Source organism: Galeopterus variegatus, unplaced genomic scaffold, assembly GCF_000696425.1.
Source record: "Galeopterus variegatus unplaced genomic scaffold, G_variegatus-3.0.2 Scaffold2391, whole genome shotgun sequence".
Taxonomy (NCBI): Eukaryota; Metazoa; Chordata; class Mammalia; order Dermoptera; family Cynocephalidae; genus Galeopterus; species Galeopterus variegatus.
Genome location: NW_007728502.1, coordinates 164,472 through 179,738, shown reverse-complemented (window position 1 = coordinate 179,738; position 15,267 = coordinate 164,472). Strand labels below are relative to the sequence as shown.

Sequence of the window (15,267 nt, the reverse complement as noted above, 5' to 3'; positions counted from 1 at the left end):
TGTGGCTGGTCTTTTTATTCTCTTGATAGTGTCTATCACAGAAGAGAAATTTTTAATTTTAATGAAGTTCTAGCTTATCAATTGTTTCTTTCATGGATTGTGCCTTTGGCATTCTATCTAAAAAATCATTGTCAAACCCAATGTCAGCTAGATTTTCTTCTATGTTATTTGCTAGGAGTTTTATAGCTTTTCCTATTATATGGTTTGTGATCCATCTCAAGTTAATTTTTGTGAAGGGTGTAAGATCATGTCTAGATTCAATTATTTGCATATGGATGTCCAGTTGTCCCAGCAACATTTGTTGAAAAGACTATCTTTCCTCCATTATTGTCTTTGCTCCTTTGTCAAAGATCAGTTTTCTATATTTATGTGGGCCTATGTCTGCACTCTATTCTGCTTCATTGATCTATTCGCCCATTCTTTGGTCAGTACTACACTGTCTTCATTACTGTAGCTTTATAGTAAATCTTGAAGTGAGGTAGTGTTAGTCTTCCAACCTTGTTCTTCTCCTTCATCATTGTGTTGGCTATTCTGGGTCTTTTGCCTCTCTACATAAACTTTGGAATAAGTTATTTGATAGTCACAAAATAAATTGCTGGGATTTTGATTGTGATTGTATTGACTCTATAGGTCAAGGTGGGAAAAAGTGACAACCTGAGTATATTGAGTCTTCCTAACCACTCAATATGTTGAATGTAGAATATCTCTCCATTTAAGTTCATCTTTGATTTCTTTCATCAGAGTTTTCTGGTTTTCCTCATATAGATTCTTGTACATATTTTGTTAGATTTATACCTTAGTATATCATTTTGGGGGCTGCTAATATAAATGGTATTGTGGTTTTAATTTCAAATTCCACTTATTCACTGCTGGTATGATTGACTTTTGTATATTAACCTTGTACCCTGAAACCTTGCTATAATCTCTTATTAGTTGTTGTTGTTGCTGTTCATTCTTCGGGATTTTCAACATAGATGATACTATCTGTGAACAAAGAAAGTTTTATTTCTTCTTTTCCAATATGTATTCCTTTTATTTCCTTTTCTTGTCTTATTGCACTAGCTAGGACTTACAGTACGATGTCAAGAAGGAGTGGTGAATAAGGACATCCTACCCTTGTTCCCAGTTTTAGTGGGAAAGCTTCTAGTTTCTCACCAGTAAGTATGATGTTAGCCATAGGTTTTTTGTAGAGTTCTTCATAAGTGAGAAAGTTCCCCTCTATTCCTTGTTTGCTGAGAGTTATCATCATGAATGGGTAATGGATTTTGTCAAATGTTTTTCTGAATGTTGACATAAACATGTAATTTTTCTTCTTTAGCCTGATGAATTATAGTAACTGCTTTTCAGATTTTTAGCTAGCCTTGCAGGAAGTGTTCCCTCTGCTTCTATCTCCTGGAAAACATTATAGACAATTGGTATAATTTCTTCCTTAATGTTGAGTAGTGTAATGGATTGAATTATTTCCCCCCAAAACTCACTGAGGCTTGAATTGTGTCCCCCAAGTTTTATGTATTAGAAACTTAGCCCCCATTGTGGCTGTAAAGAGGGTGGGAAATCCTATTATGGTAATTGAAAGGTGGAGCCTTGAAGAGGTGATTGGATCATAGGACCATGCCTTAGTGAAGGGAATAAAAATGGGGGTCAGGGATGTGGTTCTCAGGGCTTTAAAAGAAGAGGAGAGTCTGTCTCTCCCTCTCTCTGCTCTCTCTCTGTTTCCACCATCTTGCAATGTGAGACTCCTGGGTCACTGTCACCACCACCAGATGGACTTTGGACCTCCCAAACTCAGAAACTTTAAGCAATAAATTTTGTTTTCTTTATAAATCACCCAGTTACAGGTATTTTGTTATAAGCAACAAAAATAGACTAATACAAGTAGAATTCACTAGTGAACCAACCTAGGTCTTTTGGGAAGTTATTAATTATTGATTCAATTTTTTATAGATATAGGTCTATTCAGATTGCCTATTGTTTCTTATGTGACTTTTAGCTGATTGTAGTCCTTCAAGAAATTGGTCCATTTTATCCAGGTTATCAAATTTGTGGTCATAAAATTGTTCATAGTACTATTAATGTTCATGGGATCCATAGTGATGTCCTTGCTTTCTTTCTGATACTAGTAATTTGTGTCCTCTTTTTTCTCATTTAGCCTGAGTAGAGGCTTATTCATTTTATTGACATTTTCAAAGAATCAGCTTTTGGTTTTGTTGATTTTCTCTACTGATTTCCTGTTTTCTATTTCATTTTCTATTTCACTTATTTCTGCTGTAATCTTACCATCTCTTTTCTCCTACTTAACTTTGGATTTAATTTTCTCTGCTTTTTCTAGATTCCTAAGGTGGAACTTTAAAGTATTCACTTTAAATATTTCTTTTCTTTCTTTTTTTTTCTTTTTGGTTGTTTAGTAGCTGGCCAGTTCAGGGATCCAAAACCATGACCTTGGTGTTTTAAGGCTGTGCTCTAACCAACTGAGCTAACCAGACAGTATCTTCTTATCTAATACACACATTTAATGTAGTAAGTATCCCTCTAAGCACAGTTTTTGACATATTGCACAAATTTTGATAAGTTGTGTTTTATTTCAATTAGTTGAAAATATTTTTTTTAATTTCTCTTGAGATTTCCTTTTTGCCCCATGTGTTATTTAGTTTCCAAGAATTTTGGGATTTTCAAGCTATCTTTTTCTTACTGATTTCTAGTTTAATTCCACTGTTGTCTAAGAGAGACATTGTATGATTTCTCCTTTTTAACTTGTTAGGGCATGTTTTGTGACCCAGAATGTGGTCTATTTTGGTAAATATTCCCTGTGAGCCTGAGAAGAATGTGTATTCTCCTGTTCTTTGAGGAAGTAGCCTATATTTCTCTATTATATCCAGTTGATTGATGGTTGCTGAGTTTAACTATGTCCTTACAGATTTTCAACTTGTTGGATCTGTCCACTTCTAACAGGGGAGTGTTGAAAACTCCCACTATAATCTTGGATTCATCTATTTCTTCTTGTAGTACTATTAGTTTCTACATCATGTATTTTATGATTTATCGTTAGTTGCATAGACATTAGGGATTGTGTTTTTTGAAAAATTGGCTCCTTTATCATTATATAACATCTCTCTTTATCCCTGCTACTTTCCTTGCTCTGAAGTCTGCTGTTTCTGAAATTAACATACCTACTCCCACTTTCCTTTGATTAGTATTAGTATTTCCCCATCCACTTATTTTTAATGCATCTGAGATGATATATTTAAAGCAGGTTTCTTGTAAACAACATATAGTTGTCTTGTTTTTCAATCCACTCTGGCAATCTTTGTATTTTAATTGGTGCATTTTAGACCATTCACATTCAAAGTGATTGCTGATATAGTTGAATTAATATATAGTTGAAATAATATTGTTATTATTTTCCATTTGTAGCCCTTGTTCTTTGTTCTAATTTTGTTTTTTTTTTAAGATTAAAGGATCTTTACTTTTTTTTTTAAATTTATCATTATACAATGTAACTGATTTTCACAGCCCTTTATCAATTCCTCCCTTATTTTGTCTCCAACTCTTTTGTGTCTTTTTTTATTTTAATTGAACATTTTATATAATTCTGGTTTTTTCTTAGAATATTAGTTATACTTCCATTTTTACTTTTTTTAGTAGCTGCCATAAAGTTTGCAATATATGTATACAACTAACTCAAGTCCACTTTCAGATGACACTATATCACTTCATGAGTAGTGTAAGTATCTCATAATAATAAAATAATCCTAATTCCTCTCACCCATCCCCTATATCATTGTTACCAAACATTTTATTTAAATTTAGCCATACATAAGCCTATATAAATACAGAAGCATCCATAATTGAATACGTTGTTTCTATTACTTCAAACAAACTGCTGTTTGTAAGATCAATTAAAAATAAGAAAAGCAAAAGTTTTTATTTTACCTTCATTATTCATTCTTCTTTTCTTTGTGTAAAAATGAGTTTTTGACCTATACATTTTCTTTCTATTTAAAAAAAAATGTGTTTTAACACTTCTTGCAAGGCAGGTCTACCGGCAATAAATTTTCTCAAATTTTTGTCTGAGATCTTTATTTCTCCTTTGTTTTTGAGGAATAATTTCACAGAGTACAGAATCCTAGGTTGGTGCAGTTTTTTCTCTCAGTACTTTAAATATTTCACTCTACTCTCTTTTTGCTTACATGGTTTCTAAGGAGTCAGATATAATTCTTATCTTAATGCCTATATAGGTAATGTCATTTTTTTCCCTCTGGCTTCTTTCAGAATTTTTTTCTTATCTTTAATTTTCTGTAGTTTGAAAATGATATGCCTAGGTGTAGTTTTTTTGGCTTTTATCCTACTTGAGGTTTTCTGCACTCCCTGGATCTGTGGTTTGGTGTCTGACATTAACTTGGGGAAATTCTCAATCATCATTGTCTCAAATATTTCTTCTATTCTTTTCTGTCTTTCCCTTCTGGTATTTTCATTATGTGTATGTTATACTATTGTAGTTGTCACACAGTTCTTGGATATTCTGTTCTAGTTTCTTTGTTGCTGTTGTTTTTCCCCAGTCATTTTTCTCTTTGCTTTTCTGTTTTAGAGATTTCTATGGAGATATCATAAGCTCAGAGATTCTTTCCTTAGCCACATCAAGTCTACTAATAAGCTCATCAAAGGCATTCTTTCTTTTCTGATAATTACAATAGCCCTGACACATGTGAGTCTAGTTCTCATGTTTGTTCTCCCTCTTCAAACTGTGTTGTTTGCCTTTTATTGTGTGTTGTAATTTTTTCTTGATATCCAGACATGATGCACTAGGTAAAAGAACTGCTGTAAATAGGCCTTTAGTAATATGGTGGTGAGATGTGGTGGGAGGGAAAGCATTCTATTGTTGAATGATTAGGTCTAAGTCTTTTGATGAGCTTGTACCCCTGGACTATGAACCTCTGGTTTAAAAATACTGACCCATTTTAAAGTTTAATTTCATTATGTGGCACCTATCACCAGTGGCTCCATTCTGGTTTGGTCTGGTTTGTTGGGGTCTAGTGCAGGAACCAAGTCCAAAACAATGGCCTCACATAAATGTTGTTTAACAATACACTAAAACCTAGCAATCCTACGAAGTCCTACAAAAACATTACAACTAAAGAGAAATGACATATGTTCAAAGAACATATATTACCACCTTGTTTACACTAAGTAAGAACAATTATCAAAATGTCTATAAATTTAAAAATTGATAAATGCCATTGAAAACCAAGGTGTATGTGTGTTCTGATAAAATGATGGCCACAATATTTTCTTAAACATAAGAAGCAGCAGAAAATATGACCCCAATTTGGTGAGGGGAAAAATTATGTACACATGGAGTTTACATATGCATAGAATTCTTTTTAATAAGATACGTACTCTATTATCAATAATGCTAGGCTCTGAAAAATAATACTGAGGAGGTGGAGTAAAGTAAAGAAAGGACTTTCATTTTCCTTATACATTTTTATGTGGTTTTAATTTATTACAGTTAATAGGTATCACCTTTGAAATTAAAAATAAAAAATTTTATTTAGAAGTTTGGATCCTTGAAACATTACCAAAAAAAAGTCAAGAAAACAAAGCATTATCCATATGGCAGTAAACAAAAAACCACATAGAAGCATTTGATCAGAAAACAAGAATAAGGTAAAAGAAGATCAAATCTATCCATTCTGACAGCTTAAATTCCCTGTCAGTAGACAAAAATGAACAAACATGTTTATATTGGTTTCAAAAGCAAAATCAAGCTATATGCTGTTTATGAGAAATGAACCTAAAAAACATTATTAGAAAGATTCAAAAGGGGAAAGATTTATTTATTTATTTATTTATTTATTTATTTTATTTATTTTTTTTTTTCCTTTCTGTCTTTTTCCGTGTCCGGCAACGGATCGCAACCCTCAGTGTCGCCCCCGTACCGGACCAGGACCGGCAACGGGATCACAACCCTCGGTGTTGCTCCCATGCCTCGCTCAGCCAGTGAGCGGAAACCGGTCTGTATGTGGGATCCGAACCCTCGGCGGGAGCGCCACCACACTCCCAAGCGGCGCACTATACCAGTGCGCCACCGGGCCGGCCCCAAAAGGGGAAAGATTTAATAGATAAACACAAATAAAAAGTAGTAAAAATACAGTCATGCATCACCTAACAATGGGGACATGTTCTGAAAAATACATCATTAGGCAATTTCATAATTCTGTGAATTTCACAGAATGTCCTTATACAAACCTAGATGGTATAGCCTACTACTACACACCCAGGTCATATGGTATAGCCTATTGCTCCTAGCCTACAAACCTGTATAGCGTGTTACTGTATTGAATACTGTAGGCAATTACAACACAATGGTAAGTATTTATGTGTACAAATATATCTAAACATAGAAAAAGTACAGTAAAAATATGGTATAAAAGATAAAAAATGGTACATCTGTACAGGGCACTTACCATGAATGGAGCTTGCATAACTGGAGGTTGGTCTGGGAGAGTCAGTGACTGAGTGGTGAGTAAATGTGAAGGCCCAGGAAATTATGTACACTACTGAAAACTTTATCAAAACTATACACTTAGGCTACATTAAATTTATTAAAAAATAAAGTAATTGTGCTAAGGTAATATGACAGTTACAATGTCACTTGGCAAAAATTTTTCTTTTTTTTTTTCATTATAAACCCACTTTATTTTTTTTTTAATTTTTATTTTTTTATTTTACTTCTCAATATACATTGTACTTGATTTTCATGCCCCTTTGCCCAATCCTCTCCACACCCTCCCCTCCCCCTACACCATATCTGTTCACTTGACTTAAATAGTTCAAGGAATTTTTGTGATTATTCTGTGGGAGGGAAAAAAATTCTCTGCTCCATTATAATCTCATAAGACCACCATCATATATGACCAAAGCATTGTTAGGCAGTCCATGACTGTATTCACATCAGACAAAGTAGCACTCAAAACAAAAGCATGAAACACAATAGAGTTAATAATGAAGATAAAATAATCATAAGGAATTATATAATAATTAGCATTGTGTGTGTGTGTGTGTGTATAAGGATACTTCAAAAAGTTCATGGAAAAATAGAACTGAAAGATAATACAAATGTTTCCACAAACTTTTTGAAGTACCCTCATGTGTATGTGTATATATTTAAGGGTAGACAGAGAGAGAGAAACTATATAAATAAAAAACAAAAATGATAAAGAAAAGTTGACAGAAATAATAGCAGCTGGCAACTTTAACATAACTTAGTGAAATCTTTGACAGGAAAAGTAGACAAAGAATATCAATAGAAATATTATTTAAAAATATTATAAATGATGTTGGATATATACATTTCAGGGACTAAACTTTGAACCTTACATATAAACACTGTACCTATTTTTCCAGAAAAATTGGAATACTTAATGAAATAAATAACGAACCAGCCTCAACCAGGCCAAAAAGACCCACACAAATTAAAAAAAAAAGATCAGAATATTTTCTTAAGATGAAAGTGCATTACCAAATACTATGCACAATATATCATTTGCTATTTCAAAAATAATATATATAACTAAGGAAAAATAAGAAGGTAAACAAAAATATGTTAAGAGTAGTTTATCTCTGGTGAACAGGATTACTGTGATTTTTTTCTTTTTGCATGTCCTATTTTTAAACTTTTTAATAATTATAACATTTTATTTTTGTAATATTAACTTACTTTTAAAAAACACAATAAAATATAAATACTACATCTGAAAATACAAATGAAATGGGAGTTCCGGTCAAGATGGCAGAGCAGACAGTTCCTAGCATCACTATCTCCTACAAATCAACCAATTTGCAACTATCAAAAAGCAACAACAGAAGACCCAAAGCTGTACCAGAACAGGCAGGAGCCACGTGCCACAGGACCCCCAGCCCAGGCCAGTACCTGCCACCCAGAGAGGACCGATAGCTGCCGGGCCCACGTGCCCCAAGTCAGCCATGCCACAAGAGGCAGGTGCAATGGACCCCCAGCCCAGGCCAGTCCCCACCACACAGAGAGGCCTGAGAGCCACCAGACCTTCATGCCCCAAGTTAGCTGCACCAGAACAGGCAGCACTGCAGGACCCCCAGCCCAAGTCAATCACTCCTGCCCAGAGAGGCCCGAGAGCTGCTGGACACACATGCCTCAAGCCAGCCATACCAGAACAGGCAGGCACCACAGTACCCCCAGCCCAGGCTAGTTCCCACTGCTCAGGATCCAGGACAGACATCAGGGTGGGACAAGTGGACCATGATACCCCTTGCCACAATGACTAAGCACCAAAAGAAAGATACCAGAAATATGAAAAATCAAGAAAGTACATCACCACAAAAGGAAAATAATAACTCTCAAGTTCTGGATCCTATTGAACAGGAAGTTCTTGAAATGACTGACAAGGAATTTATAGCAACAACTCTAAGGAAAGTAAATGAGATACAAGAAAACTCAGACAACTGAAATGAGACAAAATATACAAGATCTGAAAGAAGAATCTACAAAGAAATCAATGCCCTGAAAAAGAATGTAGCAGAGCTTGTGGAGATGAAGGATTCACTCAACAAAATAAAAAACACAACAGACAGTCTAACCAGAAGGCTACAACAAGCAGAAGAGAGAATTTCTGACCTTGAAGAGAGGCTGTTTGAATTAACACAGACCAGAAAAAAGAATTTAAAAAATTGAAGAAAATCTAAGGGAGATAACAGACAACATAAGTGCCCAAATACCCGAATCATGGGTATTCCAAAAGAGGAGGAAAAAGGAAATGGCATTAAAAACATATTCAATGAAATAATAGCCAAAAACTTCCCAAGTATAGGGAAAGTCACAGATCTTCAGATTCAGGAGGCCAAAAGATCCCCAAACATATTCAACCCAAAAAGGTCCTCTCCAAGACTTATAGTCAAACTGGCAAAACTCAAAGACAAAGAGAGAATCTTAATAGCTGCAAGAGAGAAGCATCAAGTCACCTGTAAGGGAGCCCCAATCAGACTTTTCAACACAAACCCTAAAAGCCAGAAAAGAATGGGATGATATATTCAAAATATTAAAGGAACAAAACTGCCAGCCAAGAATACTTTACCCAGCAAGGCTATCCTTCCAAAATGAAAGACAAATAGTATATTTCTCAGACAAACAAAAACTACAGGAGTTCACTACCACACAGCCAGCCTTAAAAGAATTTCTCAAGGAAGTACTGGGTTTGATACCTGAAAAACAACCATCACTGCCATGAATACTCAACAAGGAAAAACCTACCAGGAAAACAAAAATGCTAACAATAAAGAGAAAAAATAGTTTATCTACCACCCCAAGAAACCAACAAATACAGATGACAAACAGAAAATCACAAAGAAAGTAACAAAAGATACATAAGATATTCAAACAAAAATCGATAAAATGATAGGAGTAAATGAACACCTTTCAATAATAACTCTACGCTTAAAGGGATTAAATTCCCCATTCAAAATACATAGACTGACTGACTGGATTAAAAAGATGGACCCAACAATATGCTGCCTTCAAGAGACTCACCTCACCTTATAAAGAAAAAACATAGACTAAGAGTGAAAGGATGGAAAAAGATATACCACGCAAATAGAAAAGAAAATGAGCTGGAGTAGTTATTCTTAGATAAAATAGACTCCAAAGCAAAAACCATAAAAAGAGATAGAGAAGGCCACTACATAATGAAAAAAGGATCTATCCATCAAGAAGACATAACAATCATAAATATATACACACCCAATGTCAGAGCAGCCAGATTTATAAAGCAAACACTATTAGATCTAAAGAATGAGATAGACACTAACACCACAATAGTTGGGGACCATAACACCTCACTCTCAACATTGGACAGACCATCTAGGCAAAAAATTAATAAAGAAACACAAGCTCTAAACAACACTTTAGACCAATTGGACTTGGTAGATATCTACAGAACATTCCATCCAACAACCTCAGAATATTCATACTTCTCATCATCTCATGGAACATTTTCAAGGATAGACCACATGTTAGGTCTCAAAGCAAGTCTCAACAAATTTTTAAAAATTAGACTTATTCCATGTATTTTTTCACATCACGATGGATTAAAATTAGGAATCAGTAACAAACGAAACTCTAGAAATGATACAAACACATGGAAATTAAACAACATTCTACTTAATTCTTCATATGGGTCCAAGAAGAAATTAAACAGGAAATCAGTGTAATTCTACTCTGCTATAAAAAAGAATGAAATACTACCACTCACAACAACATGGATGGACTTAAAGAAAATTATATTAAGTGAAACAAGTCAGGCACAGAAAGAGAAATATCATGTCTTCTTACTTAATTATGGAAGCTAAAAATAAATAAATGAATAAACACACAAACAAAGGGTGGGGGAGGAAGAAGACACAACAATCACAACTCCTTGAACTTGTTAAGACAAGTGAACAGATATGATGTAGTGAGGGGGGAGGGGAGAGAGGGAGGAGAAAAAGAGGAACTGGTAAAGAGTCATGAAAATCAACTACAATGTATATTGAGAAGTTAAAATTTAAAAAAATAAAAAATAAAAATGACCCTGTTGATGCTATACTTAAAGGAAAATTTACAGATGTAAATGCACTGCTGGTGGGACTGTAAATTAGTACAGCCATTATGGAAGACAGTATGGAGGTTCCTTAAACAACTACAGATGGAACTTCCATATTATCCAGCAATCCCATTCCTGGGGATATATCCAGAGGACTGGAAAACATCAGGTCAAAGGGATACCTGCACTCCCGTGTTTATTGCAGCTCTATTAACAATAGCTGGATGATGGAATCAACCCAAATGTCCATCAATGGATGACTGGATAAGGAAATTGTAGTATATATACACAATGGAATACTACTTAGCCATAAAAAAGAATGAAATTCTACCATTTGCAACAACATGGATGAGTCTGGAGAAAATTATCCCAAGTGAAACAACCCAGGTACAGAAAGGCAAATACCACATGTTCTCACTCATAACTGGGAGCTGAATCCATAAATAAACAAATGAACAATAAAGAGAAACAGCAAGGAAGAAAGAAAAAAACAACAATCACAGTAATGCGTTGAACTTTTAGAAATCTAGAGGTGGAAAAAGGGAGGAGCGGGGAGAGTGAGGGGGACTAATAAGGAACTGGTCAATGGACACAAAGAATGATGGCGTATTGTAATGATGAATAAGCTAACTATACTGATCTAACCCACCACACATTCTACACAGTTATTGAAAATCGACATTGTACCCCACATGTATAAATAAAAAATAAAAATTAAAAAATTAAAAAATAAAGAAAAATAAATAATGCTTTCCAATGCCCTTTTAACTCCTTAAGGCATTGAATCTAGGCTAATATTGCTGACAGGATATCACAATCAAGTTTCAACAACCACTACAAGTTTTAATATTTTTATACTTCTCAGTTTACACAGAATGCATACATTACGTTCTTCCTTAACTGTTTCTTCTAGCTGAGCTGCAAATTGTGAACAAAATGTCACGAATGAATTCATGTCATCCCCAACCTTTCAAAAAGAAGATGAAAACAGAAAGTTACTTTTATTTTGGAATCCATATGTGTATATATCTATTTTTTACTATGAGGGAATTTCAAAAAATTCATGGAAAAATAGAATTAAAATATAATACAAATCTTTCCATAAACTTTTTGAAGTCTCTTCATATACTTAACTATTTTTTTATATTATTTTAATTTTTGTGTAATTTAAATCCCTTCAAAGGTATAAGACAAGAAACCATTCTTCAAATGCTATACTAGCAAATTCTTCCAGAAAGAAAATATGGAGGAAAGCACTTCTGATGAGTGGCCCACTAATGACATATATGTAGCTATGAATTTTCTCTCATTCTCCTCTACACAGTTGCAGGAAATCAAGCACTCCAGCATTACACTTGTAAAATTTCTGGGTGGCTCAAAAAGGGTAACTATGGCATGTATACCTTATAAATATCTCTTTATGTTAGAAAATGAATGCTAAGTACAACTTCTGACTATAAGTATACTTGTCAATAGCTGTAATCTTTTATTCTCATGTATAAGCAATAGAAAACTTTGAGGGAAAAAAGTTACAAATTAAAATGTCACAATTACTAAATTTCTTCTAGTAGAGCAGTGCTTTGTAAATCAGAGAACTGACCCATAACAAATAAATCTTAGATATTTCTATTCAGTTAGGATTCTCACAGAGTGATTCCCCATGAAGATTATGTTCCTTGAACATTATATTTTAAACATACTCATAGGCTCACATACTTCCTTTGTCATGTAAAGACCTATAATTGTATAGAAGAGAAGGGAAAAACTTGAAATAATTATCCAAGAGAGTGGGGAAATGAATAGACTAGAGTTACTAATCACAAATACAAAGGGAGACCATTAACATACTTGGGGATTTTCTTCCACCCACGTTCAGATGCCACAAATATAGAGAAGATGGAGATCAATATGATCAAGTTTGCAGTTCAACCAAATAAGACCAACAAAGCAGGACAGTATGAAAGACTTAAGTACAAGTAGGACATACAATTTAAACTGGGTAAGTAAAGACATGAGGAGGATTTGGAACAGTAAAAAGGCAGTAAGACCAATGGATTATACATCTCAGTGAAATCAAAGGATTTTTGGAGTCAGAATATTAGACAGACTGAGTGGGAAAAATAGGAGGTGGTGGCCAGCAATTAGGATGGATGAAATTCAAATTATGGAATAGTTATCAGTAATGACAAGGACTAGAAGATATCACCTTTTCTAAACAGTGTGAAAATGTGCATACTACCCAAAGTGATATACTAATTCAATGCAATCCCTATCAAAATTCCAATGACATTTTTCTCAGAAATGGAAAAAACTATCAAGACATTTATATGGAATAACAAAAGACCATGCATAGCCAAAGCAATTCTGAGCAAAAAAATAAAGCTGGAGGTATAACACTACCTGACTTTAAACTATGCTACAAAGCTATAATAACCAAAACAGCATGGTACTGGCATAAAATGAGACACACTGATCAATGGAATAGAATAAAGAATCCAGAAATCCAGAAATCAACCCACATACCTATAGCCATCTGATTTTTGTGTGTGTGTTTGTGTGACCAGTAAGGGGATTGTAACCCTTGGCTTGGTGTTGCCTGCACCACGCTCAGCCAGTGAGCACACCGGCCATCCCTATATAGGATCCATACCTGCGGCCTTGGCGCTCCCAGCACCACAGTGCTCCCAGCGCTGTACTCTCCTGAGTGAGCCACGGGGTTGGCCCTAGCCATCTGATTTTTGACAAAGGCACAAAGACTATACACTGGAGAAGAGACTGCCTCTTCAGCAAATGGTGCTGGGATAACTGGATATCCATAGGCAGGAGAATAAAACTAGACCCATACCTCTCACCATGTACTAAAATCAACTCAAAATGGATTAAAGAATTAAATATACACCCTGAAACAATAAAACTTCTTAAAGAAAACATAGGAGAAACACTTCAGGAAATAGGACTGGGCACAGATTTCATTAATATGACCCCAAAAGCATGGGCAACCAAAGGAAAAACAAAAAAATGGAGTTATATCAAACTAAAAAGCTTCTGCACAGCAAAAGAAACAATTTACAGAGTGAAAAGACAGCCCACAGAGTCGGAGAAAATATTCGCAAAATATACATCTGACAAAGGATTAATATCCAGAATGTACAAGGAACTGAAACAACTTTACAACAAAAAAACAAGTAACCCAATTAAAAAATGGGCAAAAGAGCTAAATAGGCATTTCTCAAAGGAAGATGTACACATGGCCAACAGACACATGAAAAAATGCTCAACATCACTCAGCATTCGGGAAATGCAAATCAAAATCACACTGAGATACGATTTCACCCCCGTTAGGATGGCTAAAATATGGCTAAAATGCAAAAGACTGTGAGTGATAAATGCTGGCAAGGTTACGGAGAAAAAGGAACTCTCATACATTGTTGGTTGGACTGCAAAATGGTGCAGGCTCTATGGAAAATGGTATGGAGGTTCCTCAAACAATTGCACATAGATCTACCATATGACCCAGCTATTCCACTGCTGGGAATATACCCAGAGGAATGGAAACCATCAAGTCAAAGGTATACCTGTTCTCCAATGTTCAATCCAGCACTATTTACAATAGCTAAGAGTTGGAACCAGCCCAAATGTCCATCATCAGACGAGTGGATATGGAAAATGTGGTATATCTATGCAATGGAACATTACTCTGCTATAAAAACGAATGAAATACTGCCATTTGCAACAACATGGATGGACTTAGAGAGAATTATATTAAGCGAAACAAGTCAGGCACAGAAAAAGAAATATCACATGTTCTCACTTATTTGTGGGAGCTAAGAATAAATAAATAAATACACAGATAACTGGGCTGGGGGAGGGAAGAAGACACAACAATTACAATTCCTTGAAATTGATACGACAAGCAAACAGAAAGGACATTGTTGGGAGGGAGGGGGGAGAGGGAGGATGGAGGGAGGTTTCGGTAATGGGCCACAATAATCCACCGCATTGTATATTGACAAAATAAAATAAAATAAAAAATTAACAAAAAAATAATAAAATAAATAAAATAAAATTGAAGTTCAAACTCCTGCCACATCAAATACTAAAAAGGTCCAAGAAATAAGCCCATCATGAAAAGCAACAAAAGAAGAGATCATGGGTTAGACAAATTAGATGAGAACTCAACCTAATTAAGTATTAACTGTGGACCAGTTCCAACTCAATTCAGTTCTCAGCGAAATGTGAATGATTAGCCCTTCACCCTAAATGCCAGAGAAAGGAAAGAACGGGAAATCTCTAGAAAACAAAAGAAAACAAAATATTATACCTCAGTTTCTGTTGTTCTTTTATATATAATGCTTTTTGACTCCAATAAAACAAATTACAAAATATGAAGAACCAGGAAAATATGACCCATAATCAAAACAAAACTAGTCAGTAAACCAAATACACTGATGATCCAGATACTGGAATTAGCAGACAAGGAATTTTTTAATCTATTATCGATAAGGTAAAAGATGTTCAGAAAAAGAGAGATAGAATAGGTGAAGAGGTAGATAATAGTAGGACAGATATAAAAACCTCCAAGAAATAAAATGTAATCCTAGATGTGAAAATTATATTTGAAGTAAAAAATTCATCAGATAGAACTTAACACATCAGA

The 15,267-nt window shown here is 34.7% G+C and overlaps 1 protein-coding gene across 1 annotated transcript in view; it reads right to left on the bottom strand.

Annotated features, from left to right (window-relative positions):
- CCDC7 (coiled-coil domain containing 7) overlaps positions 1-15,267 on the bottom strand; it is a gene marked incomplete at its 3' end in the record, with an annotated part of 89,105 nt that overhangs the window by 69,145 nt on the left and 4,693 nt on the right. Inside the window, exon 3 of the mRNA XM_008581550.1 lies at positions 11,494-11,577. Within this exon, the coding sequence (XP_008579772.1) occupies positions 11,494-11,577 (84 nt within the window). The remainder of the gene's footprint in view (positions 1-11,493; positions 11,578-15,267) is intronic.